The sequence below is a fragment of the Herpailurus yagouaroundi genome, unplaced genomic scaffold (genome assembly GCF_014898765.1).
Source record: "Herpailurus yagouaroundi ecotype Mexico unplaced genomic scaffold, PumYag 67416, whole genome shotgun sequence".
Taxonomy (NCBI): Eukaryota; Metazoa; Chordata; class Mammalia; order Carnivora; family Felidae; genus Herpailurus; species Herpailurus yagouaroundi.
Window position 1 is genome coordinate 1,093,498 of NW_024420231.1, and position 16,761 is coordinate 1,110,258.

The following is a 16,761-nucleotide window of genomic DNA, read 5'->3' on the forward strand; positions in this document are numbered from 1 at the left end:
AGTCGGTTAAGCATCCAACTCTTGATTTCAGCTCAGGTCATGACCTCTAGGTTCATAAGTTCTAGCCTGCATTGGGCTCCATGCTGACAGCAGGTAGCCTGCTTGGGATTCTCTCTCTCTCTCTCTCTCTCTCTGCCCCTCCTCTGCACTATCTCTCTCTCTCTCTCTCTCTCTCCCTCTCTCTCTCTCACTCTCTCTCAAGATAAATTAACTTTAAAAAAAGGAACCAGCTCAGCAGCCAATGCATGTAGTACCCTGGTCCTGTTAGTGTCCCCTCAGTGTTGAAGAGAAGTGAAGAGATGGGAAGGAGGAGGAGATCCCAGGCACTCCGATTTTTTTTAAGACTCTGCCCAATGTTCTCCTCCCCCCTCCTTCACTGCTGCCTTGGAACCTCACCATTATTTACTCTTTTGAAATAATATGGCAGTAATATGGTGAAAAGTACACAGAATTTGTAGTCAAGCTTTCTGGTATGACCATGTTTGGGTGCATTGCCTGGCTGCCCTAGGGCTCAGTTTTCTGTGTAAAAAATGGAGATGGTAAAAATGGTGGTTGTAAAGGTAAAAGTGGGATAAATTGTGTACAGTGCCAAGCAGAGGGCCCATTATTAAAAGGTATTCTTAGATATTAAGGACATTAACAGATCCTGGAGCACCTGCAAACACTGTTTGGAGGAAGAACCATGAGCCTTCAGTTATGGCCTGATCCTTTTTTATTTGGCACATTAGTAGAGAAAACCAGCTCAGAAAGATAATTGTATTAAAGGAAAGGGGTGGAGAAGTAGTGAGGAAGGTGGGAACTCTTCCAAGGCCTGCAATACTGGTCCTGGAATAAGGCACGCTCTCAGCGCCTTGCAGAGCGGGGTGCTATAAGAGGCAAAGCAAATGCGTGTGCCAAGAACTGAAGGAAGGAGCCCGTGCAGCCTAAGCATTCTTGGATGCACTAAGCACTTGGCAGGTTTATACACTTGCACTCTGACGTGGGTTCATTACTAAATATCTGAAGTCGTTGGAGATTTTTCAAGACGCAGGTTGGATTTCTTGCAATGTGCATCTGAGCACCCGGACTGCTCTGCAAACCTAACTACCGCTCCCTCCAGAATGCACGGTGGGATCTGATCGCAAAAACCCAGTGCAAGCAGCCTCCAAGCTAATCGTTTCGTCTTAATCACTAGCCAGATACGCAGGCTTTGAGTGTGAATGGAACGGAACCAGACAGTCCTATCCATCATTCACCAAGTTCTAGGCGGGGTATGCCGCTCTCAGAGCCCAACGCAGGATAGACTAACAACTTCGCTTCAGTGTGCTTGGGCTGCTGAGGGCTCCGCGCTTTCCCCAACCACCCCTATCTCTCTTTTTCCCTGAGGAAGCAAGGCACACTGCGTCCTCTGCAGTCTGGGGAACATCGAAGGTTGAGCGGAGGAATATGTTACAAACATTTCGCCGCGAACTCCTGGACCGAGAGTGAAGTTTTGCCTCTCGCCACCAAAAACTGCGTTCTCGATACAGCACAGCCCCATCCTCCAATCAGATATTTCGTCCGAGTTGGGAGTAGTCAGTTAAACTGCAAGTTGGAGTCACGGCTCCCCACACAAGCATGCCCACTACCAGCACCACTCTGACAAACACTCGCCCTATTTTACTAACACGCCCTGGCAGCGAGCGCGCCCCCGTCAGGTCCCACTGACAGCAACTAGAGGTAACGTGAACGCTAATAGAGGACCTCTAACTGACTCGAGCGTGTACACTTTGAACCTGCTGGGGGCAACATACCCCCTATATAAGGCGCTCCAGCCTCAGACTCGGCGCCTGAAGAGGTCCGGGAGCCAGAAGTACACCCCACCGGGCAGTTGGTCCCAGCTCCTGACGCCACCCAGGGTTCGCCGCGGACCCCAGGAAAAAGTCTATGTATGCGCTGGGCTTCATCGACAGTACTTTGGACATGGAGAGTAATTTCGGGTGCAGCCACTACGACGTGGGCTTCCGCAGCCTGGGGGGCGGTAGGGAGGAGGAAGAACAGAATGGTCAGTGCCTAGACGGGGACAGGTGCTTTGGCAAACTCCAGGGGAGGAACTTTCCCTGGGAGGGGTGGGTGCGCGGGACGCTGCGAGGCTGTCGCCACTATCTTTCATCGTGACCCCACGGCCCCTCCAGCTCACGTACGGTGGGCCCGTACCCTACGGTCTCTCTTTTGCTTTCGTCCTTTCCCAGAGACGAAGCCTACCTTGGCCTCGTTGCTTTTAAGTGGAAGAGAGGAGAATACAGCGTCCGAACCTAAGTGCGGAGCGGCTGCAGTAAACTACGTTGGCATGAGAGAGCCGAACCCCTTCGACGACGAAAACCTGGAGGGCGGCTTTGGTGGCGGCTTGGCGCCCCCGCAGCAGCTGGAGGAGCCGCCCCCCCCGGCTGCGGTGAGGCCACTGATCGCTGAGAGGAAGCAGCGCCGCTACCGCACCGCGTTCACCCAGTTGCAGCTGCAGGAACTGGAGGACATTTTCCATCGCGTTCAATACCCCGACGTGTTCACGCGGTAAGTGGTTTGTTACGCTAGCGCGCAGTTCTCCAGGGGGCTCGGGCCCATCCCGGGGAGTGTTAGGCTCTTTCCCAGGACCCTCCCAAGCCAAAAGCCGCTTAGGGGGGTTGAGGACGCCAGGGTCCGTCCTTGATCTCAGGGGTTGGGTCAGTGCTTCCAGAGAGCTTGCTAGGGTGAAGCAAGGGAGGGTCGGATTGATCGTGCTTTTATTTAAAATTTGGATAATTTGTCCATGAGTCTTTTGCATTAATTTTTATATTTTAAATGTTGCATTAAAATATTTATCGTGATTGCTCAGTTTTTTTCAAGCACTTTAAGTTTTGCGCACCAGGCGGGCACCTCGCTTTCCTCACCCTAGTCTCGGTCCTGCCACGTGGAGCGCTGTGCTAAGGCTTCACAGTTTCGAGCGTTTAAAAGCCAGCGAGGTTTTCCCTTCAATTTGCCTTCCGTGGAGCCCTTGTAGTGGGTCCCGATCCCGGTAGTGTATGAAGGGGCAGGCCTATTTGGGGCCGGCAGGAATGGGGGACCAGGATGAGTCGGTGTGCGGTTTAGGGGCCTTCTTTCTGGTTCTGCTGCATTCAGCCTTCTCCCGCCAAAGAGCACAGAAAGAATTTCCCTTGAGCCGATGGTTTGGAGTTCCTCCTTGAGAGTTCCCCTCCGCATTTACAATAAACTGTGGAAATACTCTGGTTCAAAACTCCGCTTTAAAGGCTTTGGCGTTTTATGTATTTTCACGGAGGGAAAGATTCCTTTCCCAAGGAAAGATTTCCAGGATTATTCTCTGCTGTTCCACAAACAGAAAAATCGGTGGAGACATATTTAACTAACAGACACACTACCAGGGACTTTCATATATATTCCCTTTTTCTATCTTATTTAGTACAGGTAAGTTGTCCGTGGGAAAACTCCCTAAAGCAAGCCTCAAGCTGTGTTATGGAAAACTTCACTGGGAGGGGAGATAGAAATAATGTGTGTGATATATTTATTTTAAATACTGAACATTTGCAATTTTCCTCCCTCAGAGAAGAGATCGCAGGACGTCTGAATTTGACTGAAGCCAAAGTGCAGGTCAGTAAATCTTAAAAGAGCACATGGCAGGGCAGCCATTTAAAACATAGTTGAGATTTTGTCCTGGATATTCTGAAGTTGGTGTGTTAGTTGTCTTTCCATGTTTAATAAATAAGTTTTGAACACTGAGTGCCTTGGGGGTGGGAAATGGGATAAGCTTCTGGAAATTGCCCATTACCAGAGGAAATATGATTTCCTAAAGGAAAAAAAATAGAGCACACTTCTCCCCACACACACTTTTTTCCCAATAAAGTTCACCTCCTTTTACACTGGTATCTTTCAGGAAGAATGTTAGTCTTCCCTAAAGGAATATTTCTATGTATAATCATGTTGGGGCTTAATCCTACCTGGGAAGTATACAAATTAATGCACTGAAGAGCTAGATTATAAGAAGGTTCAACAGTACTAAATTATTTGAAATATTTAAAACCAGGCATAAGCTCTTGGCTAAATCAGTGAATTTATAAGTATTCAGACATTGGGGTGAAGGAGTAATTCACAGACAGAACACAGTGCATGAGTAGCATGTTTAGTTAAACTGAAACTGGAGTGGGAGGGTAGCTTAAAATTCCAAGTGCCTGGTCCTTCTGCCATTTCTAAGTGTTTTGTAAAGCAGCATAGAAAATGAAAGCCTTAAATTTTAATTTTTTTGGAAGACTTTGATATCAGCCCCAAAACATGGCTAAAATGTTGGGATTTTGTTAGTAATGGGGAAAGGTTTGCAAACTTTGGAAAATTGTCTTAAAGAATTGAACCAAAAAAGACAACAATTTTTAATAAAGTTCCACTGACCTAAGAAGGGGTGAAAGTTTAGGGGAGTACTGTATACATTCAAATATATGCATTGCAGATGCCTCACAAATTCAACTATATGAAACTACCTAGTGTGTAAATGAATATTCTCTTGAGGAACTTTTAACATCTACTAATTTTTCTTTCCTTTTGGTGACATTATTTTGAAAAGGTGGGGTTTTCTGGAGTTTGATTTTCAGGGTGCTCTCACTTCAGACCAGATTCTTACATGTGTAAATTTAAATACTTTTCAGGAAATTATTATTAATTTGTTGGTCACGGGATCAAATGGTAACTGTTTGAGGTCATAGAAAATCATAGTTACATCAAAGAAGTATGTGCCCCCTCAAGGTAATCTCAGAGGAAAAGAAAAACAAAGTTTGCTAAGTAGATTTTCCCCCTCCCTGGTTGCCTTCTTTTTGGATTTCTGAAGGGGAAATGAGCCAGAAAACCCAAAAAAGGAAAAACACTATGTTCTCATATATTTTCAAGCTCTGCAGCATGAATTTCCCCCAAGAAACTTAATAGATGCTTCCCCTCACCTTTTGCAAATATAGTAGACCTCTTTATGAAACCAGTATTAGGAATATGGATCTAATATTGGCCCATACCAAAATTTGCCAGATTTTGGTTACATTTAGGGAGATTTGACCACTGATATATTTGAATCCCTCCAAAATGAACTCTACTATACTGGCTTTCTTCAGACTATATATTCATGCAGCAAAAGGACCCCAAATCCTAAGATGGGAAAGAGAAAAGGTGACAGCAGACAGAGAGAAAAGGCCCTTTGTCTCAATTAAATAATATTGCAGTTTGGGAACTTCCGAAAGGATTAAATACAATAAAAACCCTATTAACTAGTATACCAAGAGAACAGTAAAGTCTAAGTGACAGCTTTTTTTGTCTGTTGGTTTGTTAATATTTGGCAAATACTCAGGGAGGAGCCTCTTTTGTGGCCCCTACCCCCACATTGCTGTGGAACATTTTCCTAAAATGGATAATTGGACCTTCCTGCCTTAGGAATGAGTGATGGGATTGGAGTCTCCTACTTAAGGAATGGAGCTGGCAGGGCCAAACGTGCCTCACCCCTCTGAGAAACAGCAGCTTCTGTCCAGGATCCTAAAAGTATAGCTAGGGCTGAATGACCTAACTTTCTTCTGAGCCCAGGAAGGTCTGGAGGGTAAGGCAGATGGGAGCGTGCAAAGTTGACAGTAGTGACAATGGGGTGCCCAATCTCTTATCTGGGGAAAAGGATTTTGAGTTTAGTGAATTTGGATTCAATTAGGTTAAACTTTCCTTAACACTAAAAGCTAAACTACCAAGGCAGCGTCCGGGGCTTCAGCAACTCTCCTATCCCAGCAGTCCCTGAGACCCCATGATCAGGCCTCTTTTGACATACCACATGTTTAATTCTTAGGAGGTTTAGGAGAATGATCCCTTAAATATCACTACAGGAAACTTTTCTGGCTAAAACTGCAATGTCCTCCTAGTGGATTAGTTACTTTAGACTGCAGATGGGTTTTTTGAAAAGAGGGTCATTCCTGTCCATATAATTTTAATCAGGTCCTCCTTTATACCATGTTCAGCTTCCCCCATAACCAGGGTGACACTACCCCTGGTGAGGAGGGGGTGAAGCAACCAGACAGCTGACGGTCGAATGTCCCTTTACCCCATTGCCAGGCATGTGCATTAATGTTGGAGAACCAGTGCAATTTATCAGTTAGATCTGCATCCGAGACCTGGGGGGAAAACATGAAAGAATACTAAAAATTAGAAGAGAAACAAATCAATGTGCCCAAGTCTGGACTAGCCATGGGGTTAGCTGAGAGGAGGTATGCAGTTTACTTTCCCAAGATACGTTAGCAATAAGGAAATGGCTTCTCCCACTGCAGTTTACAAGTTCAGTGGCAGCATTGCATGTTGTCGTGTTTTCTATTATGACATTAACTGTTCAGTGTACTAAACCAATCCCTTTTTTTCCCTCTGATTGAAGGTTTGGTTTCAAAACAGAAGGGCCAAGTGGAGAAGACACCAGAGGGCAATGATGCTCAGAAATGTGGCCCCTGTTGCCTTGGGCCTTCCTGTGGGAGTAATCTTTGATGGGCCCTATCATGCAATCCTTGTTCTGGACCCGGCATGGAGATATGTTCCTCTAGTGCCTCGGGGCCTTATGCCTCCTGGGCCACCCCTACACCCTGGGCCTCCTGGGCCACCTCTGTCCCCCGGGCCACCCATGATACCTATGCCACCCCCGCCACCTGTACCTCCCTTTGCACTGTCCCCCGTAGGGGTGGCATGGGCCCATGTCATCAATGGTTATTTCACAGGTCCCATTTTCTAAAGTATGGCCTTTGTGACAATTTTTCCAAAGTGTTTTTTTCTGCCAGATATAAATCATGCATAGTGCAATATTGAGTAATTCTTCAAATACATGTTAAATGAATTGAATAACTGAACAAAGTTAGTGCCTGTTGTTCTTGTAGAGTACCTTTTCAATAAAGCATTTTCAGTAAAGTTTCAAATAAGTAATATATTGGTTTTGAGTGCCAAATGAGATAAGTAGGGTATTTATGCAAATTATAAGGAAATAGCATTCAAACAGAATGTCAAATAGGTCTCCTTCATAACATAATAGCCCTGAGTTACCATCAATAGGCCATGCACATCACAATTTTCCAAGTGCCCATGCTGGTTTACACTGACCACATGTGCTCCTTCCACATCTGTCCCCTCCCCAACAATCCTCAGCCCCACTCTGCCCTGTTTGGAGCACATCCCTGTGCAAGATGAGAAGGGGTGCGTCTCTAGTGAGAGAACAGTGTGTTTCCAGGCAGGGCCATGTTCCATTCATGTCAGGGAATTCAACAGCCATGGACTCTAACGGAATCTTCCTAAGAGGCTACTCAGGGCTGTAAGGGACTGTGGCAGCCAAACTCCAAATTCTGTTCACTGCTCTCCATTTTGTGGAAGTCATAGGGAAATATGAATCATTCTGGTTCACAGACACAAGAAGGAGTTCGGCTAAGGTCAGAAAGGGGCTGTTCTCTGTTTTCTTATCCCCATCCCCAGCCTAAGAGAGCCTATTATAGTTTCCCCAGCTCAGAAGCAGTCACATCTTGAACTATATTTTGTCACCTTCAACATCCAATAAATGGACCCCTGAACAATGCTCTGGAATTAGCACTCACTGAAAAGAAGCACACCTTTGCTTTGTTCATGCTTACTTCATGCAAAACTGCCAGGGGAGAAAATAAAAACCAAAATGGAAGGGAGGAGGAGGCTAGGCCCACTATTCCTAAAACATCACTTTCTTTTCAGTAGAACTTTTGCTTTTCATCAATCCCTATCAGTATATGGTCATTTTACGACCAGTCATGAAATGATTCTAGTGACTTCAGATAAGGGTATCACAGTGACACCAGAATTTCATGGGAGGTGGAGTGGGGAGAGAGGAGGTCCCAAAGACAGGTTTTGCAGCAGTTCCACATTCCTAGCTTGAAGTGAGGCTTTATTTTCATGTGAAAACATGATTTTTGCGGTGTTGTCCTGTCCAGTGTTCATTCCTTCCCTCCCTTCACACGTACAGATGGCAAAGGTCAGCAAAGCAGTTGTATCTAATATAGGACTTCAGCAGTGAGGAGGAGGTGATTAGGAAGGAAGAACATCCAGGAATGCATCTGCATGCTTTACCAGGTAATTTTGAAACACAACCATTCTTACCTCCCATCATTGACCACTTTCCTTCTTGTTAAAACATCAGGTCCCTGAATGTTGTAAGTCTTGGAAATACAGGGTCTATACTAATAAAAGTTCAAGGACCCCATCCAGCCCTGCCATCCTAAGATTCAAAGTCAAACACTACCCAGAACACAAATCCTGCAGTTAATTCTCATATGCAGTCTGACCCACACAAACATAGAATGTTTTTGTTTTTGTTTTTGTTTTACTCAGGTTGCCTGAGAAGGTGAACATCCTTTCCCATAAGTAGGTGGGATATTCAAGAGTAATATATACTATTTTTAAAATTATATCTACTTCTTTCAAATGCCAGATGGTTTAAGGAAGGGAGGTGGGATGTGAACAGAGGAAATAGACAAAACATTTCTGCAGATAATAGGTTCCCCTGGTCTAGGTTTTAAAAGGCAGAGGCCTTTTAAAATAATCCCACAAAGAACATTACTCTTTGAAAGTGCATTTCAAATATCCCTAAAGCATAGATAAATTAATTTATTCTAATATAAGGAAATTATTTTGGTAAAAAATCTTTAGAAAATGGCCATTAGCAAATAGGTTTATCTGAGATAGATGGTCTTTATAGATTGCAATTTGGGCTGAACTGTAAAAATCACAATTTCAGGAGGAGTACAGGAGGTTCAGCATTTTACAGTAATAATTATGGATATGCTTTTTCTAAAGTTGTTTTGTATTGAAGACTACATGACAGGGAGCTTTCACAAGAGTAACTTTCATGGTCAAATAGAACAAGATATGAAGTATTTGGGGGTAAAATAAAGTCTTTTTTTTTTTTAATTTGAGAGAGAGCATGCACATGAATGGAGGGGAGGGGCAGAGGGAGAGAGAGAATCCCAAACAGGCTCCATGCTTGAGGCAGAGCTGTATCTCACAACCCCAGGATCATAATGTGAGCTGAAATCACGAGTTGATTGCTCAACCAACTGAGCCACCCAAGCTCCCTGGCAATAAAGCCTTTTTGACTAAAACTAAATTTATGTAACCTGGATCTTGTTTCAAACAAATATAGTCAGAACCTTGGAGATCTAACTGGGAGGTGCCTGAGAATCAAAATCCCAGCCATTACTGGTAAGACAAGTAGGGGAAAAAGGCAAGGAAGGAAAGGACTAGAAATAATTTTTTTTTAATTTTTTTTTTAACGTTTATTTATTTTTTGGGACAGAGAGAGACAGAGCATGAACGGGGGAGGGGCAGAGAGAGAGGGAGACACAGAATCAGAAACAGGCTCCAGGCTCTGAGCCATCAGCCCAGAGCCCGACGCGGGGCTCGAACTCACGGACCGCGAGATCGTGACCTGGCTGAAGTCGGACGCTTAACCAACTGCGCCACCCAGGCGCCCCTAGAAATAATTTTTTAGCTGAGCATACAAGGATTCTCCCTTGAAATGGGTGTGAGAAGTGACTTTTTAAACAAAGAGAAGAACTACTATAAAAACATTAAAAAAATAGGGAAGCCTGGGTGGCTCAGTCCGTTAAGCATCCGACTTTGGCTCAGGTCATGATCTCGCCATTTGTGAGTACGAGCCCTGCATCGGACTCTGTGCTGACGAGCCTGGAGCCTGCTTCAGATTCCACCTCTCCTCCTCTCTGTGCCCCTCCCATGTTCATGCTGTGTCTCTCAATAATAAATAAACATTGTTAAAAAAATTTTTTTTTAAAAAGTAAAAAAATAAAGGAATAGAGTTTGATCAAAGTTGTTTTCAAAAGAATAATCATTTGCTTGAATTCAGATCATGGGGTTTTACACCTAAAATTGGACATGCTCTGAGAACATATGGATATACGTGTTTTCCCACCCAGTTCGGTGCTGGTGTGACTCTAGGAATTGGTAAAAATATGAAAATAAAATAATGGTGTACAATAATAGAGTTATTCCCTGAATCTTTTGTTTGGTAAATTCAACTTTTTCTAATTGGAATCCCATAGCTCATAAACTGGGGTTCTCAGACCTTGAATGGACACCTGCTAGAGGCAGATGATATCATAAAACAACCCTTATCACACACTCTTCTTTCTGAGAATGCTGATCAAAATTATTCTTATTGGTAACTTTTCTGATGTTCCCTCCCACTTAGTCAAGGTGATAGGATGTCCCAAAGAGAATGAGCCCTTGCCTCAGACAGCTCCTTAGCTGTCTTAGCAGGCACTTTTTCATTTTCCTTCAAAGTATTTTCACACAAGATCACGTCAATTTGGCAAATGACACAGACATTCTTAATTCTTGCAGTAAAAGGATGGGACAGGGGACCAGTCCCATCACTTTATGCCACTTTTCCAAGCAAAGTGCCTTTCTTCTGAGGGACACTCAGCTTAAAGGAAGAGACCCTGGTATTCTGCTGGAACTGGAGGAGGCTTTCACAGTAATCCAGCCCGTCCCCTTTATCCTACAGATGAGGGAACACAGGCCCTCATAAGAGGTGGAATGGCCTGCCTGAGGTAGTGTGCACAGCTCATCCTGGAGAAGGCCAGGCTCTGTATGGCCATGCCCTCCCCTAGGCCTAGGATTTCCCAGCTAAGGGCTGCTCCTCAGTGCTATTCACCTCCGTCTCCCCAGAACTCTTTCCTTCAAGGGGCTACAAACTCAAGGCCCCTTCCCAAGTCTTGGCACTGGGCCATTTTACCTCTAGGAAAAGTAAGCAACTTCCCCTGAAGGCATGCAATATCCTGGTGTCCACTCTTGAACGCTGAACAGCAGGGGCTTGAGAGAGTGATGCAGTTTGTACCCTCCTCACAAAAGACCGAGTGTGCTTCCACTACAATAACCCTCATTTCCCCCAATCCCCTTGCAAAGCTGTGCCTGCCAACTGGCAGCATAACACATAAGAAACAGCCAGCTCTGGGCTTGTGTTGAATTAACTTTTTTTGTAAAGTAGGCTAATAGTTTAGAAACTGTCATTATGCAATTAGTATTCATTTTGAAATGTGGTTATTTATGCTTGGGCTTGATCAATGTCACACTCTCTCCTTCTCAGATGTCACCACAATGCTATGAGGCAGGGACACAAGGTGGAATGGTGTAAATTTAGTTTTCGAATGCACCCCAATGGTCTGTATGCCTCCCCATGCAAAGTGTAGATCTTAAGGAGACTGTCTGGATTCCCAACATTTACATGCAAATATTTTTAGACTCTAGGAATACAAAAAGACTCCTTCTGAAAGCACACTCTGTTGTGTTTCACAAACAAGGGGACACAAGTGAGGGAAGAGGCGGCATACAGGCATGGGCAGCATAATTGATACACCTGGATCCTTCTGAAGCACAGCTCCCAGACAAAAGTAGGGCCTCTGAGAACTACAGAGTTGGAGCACAGTTTTTCTATTTTTGGCCCAAGATTCTTGGTTTAGGGAAAAAAAAAAAAAAACAAGAGGTGGGGTAGGGACCAAAGAATAGTCTCTGACCAGTTCTCCATGAACAAGGGAGACAAAAAGATGAAGCAAAAAATGTTGTAAAGTCAGGAATGGAAAAGCAGGCTGTGGGTACCCAGGGGAGAAAGAGACTCATGTCCATGGCTGGGCCCCAAGATGTCGCTGAGGTAGGAAGCTAGGTAGTGAGTGGCAACTGGGTAGTGTCCCTGGGAGGTAGCCAGTGGGGCACAAGGTGGTGGCCCTGGCCAGCTGGACTTTACAAAAAAGAAGAAAGGAAAACAGAACTCAGGTTAATATGCAAATAAATCCCCTTCCATAGTCCCCATCTCAAGGTAAAGCAATGGGACTGCTATCTCTCTTTTCTTTTCATCTCTACTTCCCCTTAAATGATCACCTTAAGGGGTATCCCCAGGTCCCCAGCCCCAACACCTCAAAAAACACTAAGGATTCTATTTCTTCATTTTAACCAGAAGGAATTTTCAAGGACGTCCAGGGAATTCCATGGGCTCACATACCATTTCAAAACCTCAACTCCAGCAGGGAGTCAGAAAGATACTGCAGTGTGCTAAACTGATTCCTCTATTTATTTAACACAGAGGTTTAGACTTCAGACATCCCATGGCCAGGTCTGTTCTTCCACAGATGAACATATTCTATAGCTTCATGACTCTGCTTAACACTCTGTTTTAGAGAATGGTTAATCCATTCACTCCAAACAGAAAGTAAGGAGACTGGATACAAGATCCTAGTAAACATGTGGGATGAAGATGAGGAAGTCATCTTTACAAGTTATGAGGTCACTGCCCAAGAGTGACAAGCAAAGCCAAGGCCAGAAATCAAGGTCCCCTTACCTCACCCTACTCCTCCTTATCATCCCCTCCCCTGGGAACCATGAGAAAGCTTCAATCCACAGGCAAAATTCAAATGATATTTTTAATAACTATTAATAACTTCCCCACAACACTTCAGGGACTGCTGCATAAGTGTAGCTCGTCCTCCCACATAACTGATAAGTTTCATAATGTTATACACCCATATCTCAATTAAATGAAACTATGCCTGCAGGGAGTTTCAGTTTATCAGGATTGAATATTTATTGCAGGAAAAAGCAGGTTCCCGGGAAAGTCTTTTTTTCCTCTTTCCCTTCTTTTAAATTTTTAAAAAATGTTTATTTTTCAGAGACACAGAGCGCAAGCAGGGGAAGGACAGAGAGAGAGGGAGACACAGAATCCGAAGTAGGATCCAGGCTCTAAGCTGTCAGCACAGAACCTGAGGCGTGGGTCAAACCCACAAACTGTGAGATCATGACCTGAGCCGAAGTCAGACACTTAACCGACTGAGGCACCCAGCAGCCCCTCCTCTTTCCCGTTTTTAAAGTCTTTTTTTTTTATTTTAGGGTTTTTTTTCCTGTTGTTTTCATTGTGTTGTACTTTGTATAACCATTTAAAGAAAGTCCCAGGGATCAGCACATACTCAGTATAATTGCCTACTCACATCCAAGTAAGGAATTTTGATCTCCGGAATGATAACTCTGAGACACTACAACCTCACACAGCAGAAACACAGAAACTGTCATGCTCATCTCTCTTTTTTTTAAGTTTATTTATTTACTTTAAGGGTGGGGGGGGAGCACAAGAGGGGGAGGGGCAGAGAGAGAGAGGGAGAGAGAGAATCCCAAGCAGGCTTTGTGCTGTCAGTCCAACATAGGGCTCGATCCCAGGAGCCATGAGATCATAACCTGAAGCAAAATCAAGAGTCAGATGTTTAACCAACTAAATCAACCAACTGCCCCATGCCATGCTCATTTCTGACCCTACACCTCTGCTTGTGCCATGCCTGTGTGCCGCTTCATCATCTAGCTGGGTCATTCAGTGCTTGACCACTTCTTTGTTGCCTTTTACTCCTCCTTTCTTCATTCCCCTCTTTCTCAATCCTGCCCACCTAGCTATTACATCCTCTCCCTGAATCTCTATAGGCCTGAGGCATGGATCACTCATTTGACCAGAGCCTTCATAACTTACGGCATTCCGCTGAAACTTAACCATTGGTGGATGCAATTCTTGATTCCTTTACCTGAACACTAGTGCCTGAAGCTTCCAGCTGGGTCTCCTCTATTTTCTGGATGCCTCATTGCACCCATTCTAGTGCTTTACATTTAAACAATAATAAACGGTGATAATGGTAACAGCTAAAATTTTCTGAGGGTTTACAATGTGCCAAATACTGTGTTGAGCAATATGCATGAATGACAACTATTGCGTTCTGCAGATGAGGAAACTAAGACACAAAGAGTTTAAATAACCTACCCCAAACCAAGAGACAGACTCTTAACTCTAGAGAACAAACTGTTGGTTACCAGAGGGCAAGTTGGTGGGGGAATGGGTGAAAAAGGTGATGGGGATTAAGGAGTGCACTTATGATGATCACTGGGTGATGTATGGAAGGGTTGAATCACTATATTGTACAACTGAAACTGACATTACACTGTATGTTTACTAACTGGAATTAAAAAAAAAAAACTTAAAAAAATTTTAAATAAATAACCTGCCCAAAATGACACAGCTGAAAAGTGACTATGATAGACTTCAAACTAAAAGTCTTTTGTCATTTTGATGTATACATAATCATTGAATCGAACATTGAATTCATTGAATTCCTGTTCAAATTTGAGAGGAAAACAGACTAACTAATGGTTTCACATTTTGTTCAACAGAAATACACAAAAAACATGAATCTCCTATTAAATTTTAATTCTTCAGTAAGTTCCATTAAGAAGAATAACCCCATGGGTCACCTGGGTGGCTCAAGTGGTTAAGTGTCTGACTTCGGCTCAGGTCATGATCTCACAGTTTATGGGGTTTGTGGGTTCGAGCCCCACCTCCGGCTCTGAGCTGACAGCCTGCTTTGGATTCTGTGTTTCCCTCTCTCTCTGGCCCTCCCCCTCTTGCACTCTCTCTCTTTCTCTCTCTCTGTCTCTCAAAATAAACATTAAATTTTTTTTAAAAAGAAGAAGAAGAATCTCATTTCTTGAGCATTCTGATGCTTTAAGGATTTACTTCAATATATCATCATGCAATATTTCTGGACAAATATTAACCAGACAAATTTATTAGGTATCAACCTGTTTTTTTTTAATTTGCTCTCCAACTCATCATTTAAATGGGTTCCCTTTTCTCTGTTTTAAGCTCTCCTTTTTAAAAGAGAAAGGGGGGGGGCGCCTGGGTGGCTCAGTTGGTTAAGTGTCCAACTTTGGCTCAGGTCATGATTTCACAGTTTGTGAGTTCAAGCCCTGCATCGGGCTCACAGTGGCCTTTAGGAGCCTCCTTTGGGTTCTCTCTCTCTCTTTCTCTCTCAAAATAAATAAACTTCAAAAAAAAAGAGAAAGGGAATTTCCCTTTCTCTGGGTGAATGATAAGCAGTCTGTGAACACACAATATCATTGGAATCTGGAACTGTCATACTTTAAATAAGCAAGGCAAGATCAGAGCATGAATGTGGCTAACTCCTCCTTTCAATCCAATGTTTTCAAATTGTGCTTATTTTAGTGTGTTTTTAAAAGTTTATTAGTGTAGTTTATCTGACAATAGTTATAAAAGTAGTCCATGCATCACATATACTACATAGTCAAATTGTTTTCAACGGGGGTTCCAAGACCAATCAATAAGAAAAGGGCAGTCTTTTCAACAAATGGTGCTGGTTAAACTGTATATCCACATGCAAAAGAATGAAAGGTACCGTCACCTTACACAATATGCAAAAATATGTCAGAATGGATAAAAAACCTAAATAACCTCTTCCATTAGGGGCCTGGTATGCAGCAGAGCACTCACAGAAATGCTTTATCCAGGTCATTCACTGGCTCTTCTCTCTCTCTCTCTTTCTCTCTTGCACACATGTGCACATGAGATCTTTAGATTGAAAATATCCTGAAATGGTCACATCAGTCCATTTCATTGGGTGCTTCTTTTGGACATTAGAATGTCCCCACCAGAATGCAAACTGGTGCAGCCACTCTGCAAAACAGTATGGAGGTTCCTCAAAAAGTTAAAAACAGAACTACCTTAGGATCCAGCAATTGCACTACTAGGTATTTATCCAAAAGATAAAAAAAATACTATTGGAAGGGGCACATGCACCCCAATGTTTACAGTTGGCAATGTTACTATAAACAATAGCCAAATTATGAATTGTATAAATGCCCATTGATGAATGAACAAGGAAATGTGTATCTATACAATGGAATATTACCCAGCCATCAAGAAGAGTGAAATCTTGCCATTTGTAACAACATGGATGGAACTAGAACGTATTGTGCTAAGCCACATAAGTCAGAGAAAGACAAATACCATATGATTTCACTCATATGTTGAATTTAACAAACAAAACAGATGAGCATAGGGGAAGGGAATGAAAAATAAAATAAGATAAAAACAGAGAAGGAAGTAAACCATAAGGGACTCTTAATGATAAAGAATGAATTGAGGGGTGTTGGAGGGGAGGGGAGTGGGAAGATGCGCTAAATAGCTTATTGTGCATTAAGGAAGGCACTTGTGATGAGCATTGGGTGTTGTATGTAAGTGATGAATCACTAAATTCTACTCCTGGGACCAATACCACAGTATATGTTAACTAACTTGAATTTAAATAAAATCTTGGAAGAAAAAAAAGAACATCTCCACCAGCTGTTGAGTCGCTCCCAGTGAGGTCAATTATCCACTTATGGCAGAATTTTTCCAATTTGGAATTAAAATTGGCTGAGGGGTTAGGAAAATATTTGATTAATCTAGCGGCCTGTTTCATGAAACTCCTTCCTATAAAAAGCAAGAGCAATTCATCATCAGAGAAGAAAGCCTGGTGATCCAGGTGTTACACCAACAAAGCCGGTGCCCCAGGAAGGTGTCAGGACTCAACTCTGTATTGACTAAGAAATATTCAGGGAGAAATTAATTTTTTAAAATCTTTTCAAAAACAAATTAGTGATTAAAAAATCATTTTAGTCTTTTCAATCTCTTAAACAATTAATGCCATAACTGGCAAGGACCTACAAATTCAAATAGACACAAACTATAAAAAAGGTCCCCACCCCAGCCGCTCCAACCCCCTCCTCTTCCAGTCCCACCCCCCACCTTTCCAGAACCCTGACTCCTGTTCTGCTCTGCCTGACGGCTTTGGCCACTAGAGGGTTTCTGCTTGCAAAAAGTGGATAGTGAATGTAGTATGAATGCCCCTGTAGCCCATGACACAGGAT

The 16,761-nt window shown here is 43.3% G+C and overlaps 1 protein-coding gene across 1 annotated transcript; it reads left to right on the forward strand.

The window, feature by feature from the left end:
* The first annotated feature begins 1,714 nt into the window (after window positions 1–1,714).
* On the forward strand, window positions 1,715–6,926 carry ESX1 (ESX homeobox 1). Its single transcript, XM_040467286.1, has 4 exons — window positions 1,715–1,907; window positions 2,211–2,529; window positions 3,555–3,600; window positions 6,389–6,926. The coding sequence occupies exons 2-4, from the start codon at window positions 2,309–2,311 to the stop codon at window positions 6,734–6,736; spliced, it is 615 nt and encodes a 204-aa protein (XP_040323220.1). The 5' UTR covers window positions 1,715–1,907; window positions 2,211–2,308; the 3' UTR covers window positions 6,737–6,926.
* Window positions 6,927–16,761: the final 9,835 nt, after the last annotated feature.

What these genes read in the sequence shown, in the direction of transcription:
- ESX1 (XM_040467286.1), top strand. Translation starts at nt 2,309, where the DNA reads ATGAGAGAGCCGAACCCCTTCGACGACGAAAACCTGGAGGGCGGCTTT. An exon ending in TACCCCGACGTGTTCACGCG is followed by an intron (nt 2,530 to 3,554) that starts GTAAGTGGTTTG and finishes TTCCTCCCTCAG; the next exon opens with AGAAGAGATCGCAGGACGTC. An exon ending in TGACTGAAGCCAAAGTGCAG is followed by an intron (nt 3,601 to 6,388) that starts GTCAGTAAATCT and finishes CTCTGATTGAAG; the next exon opens with GTTTGGTTTCAAAACAGAAG.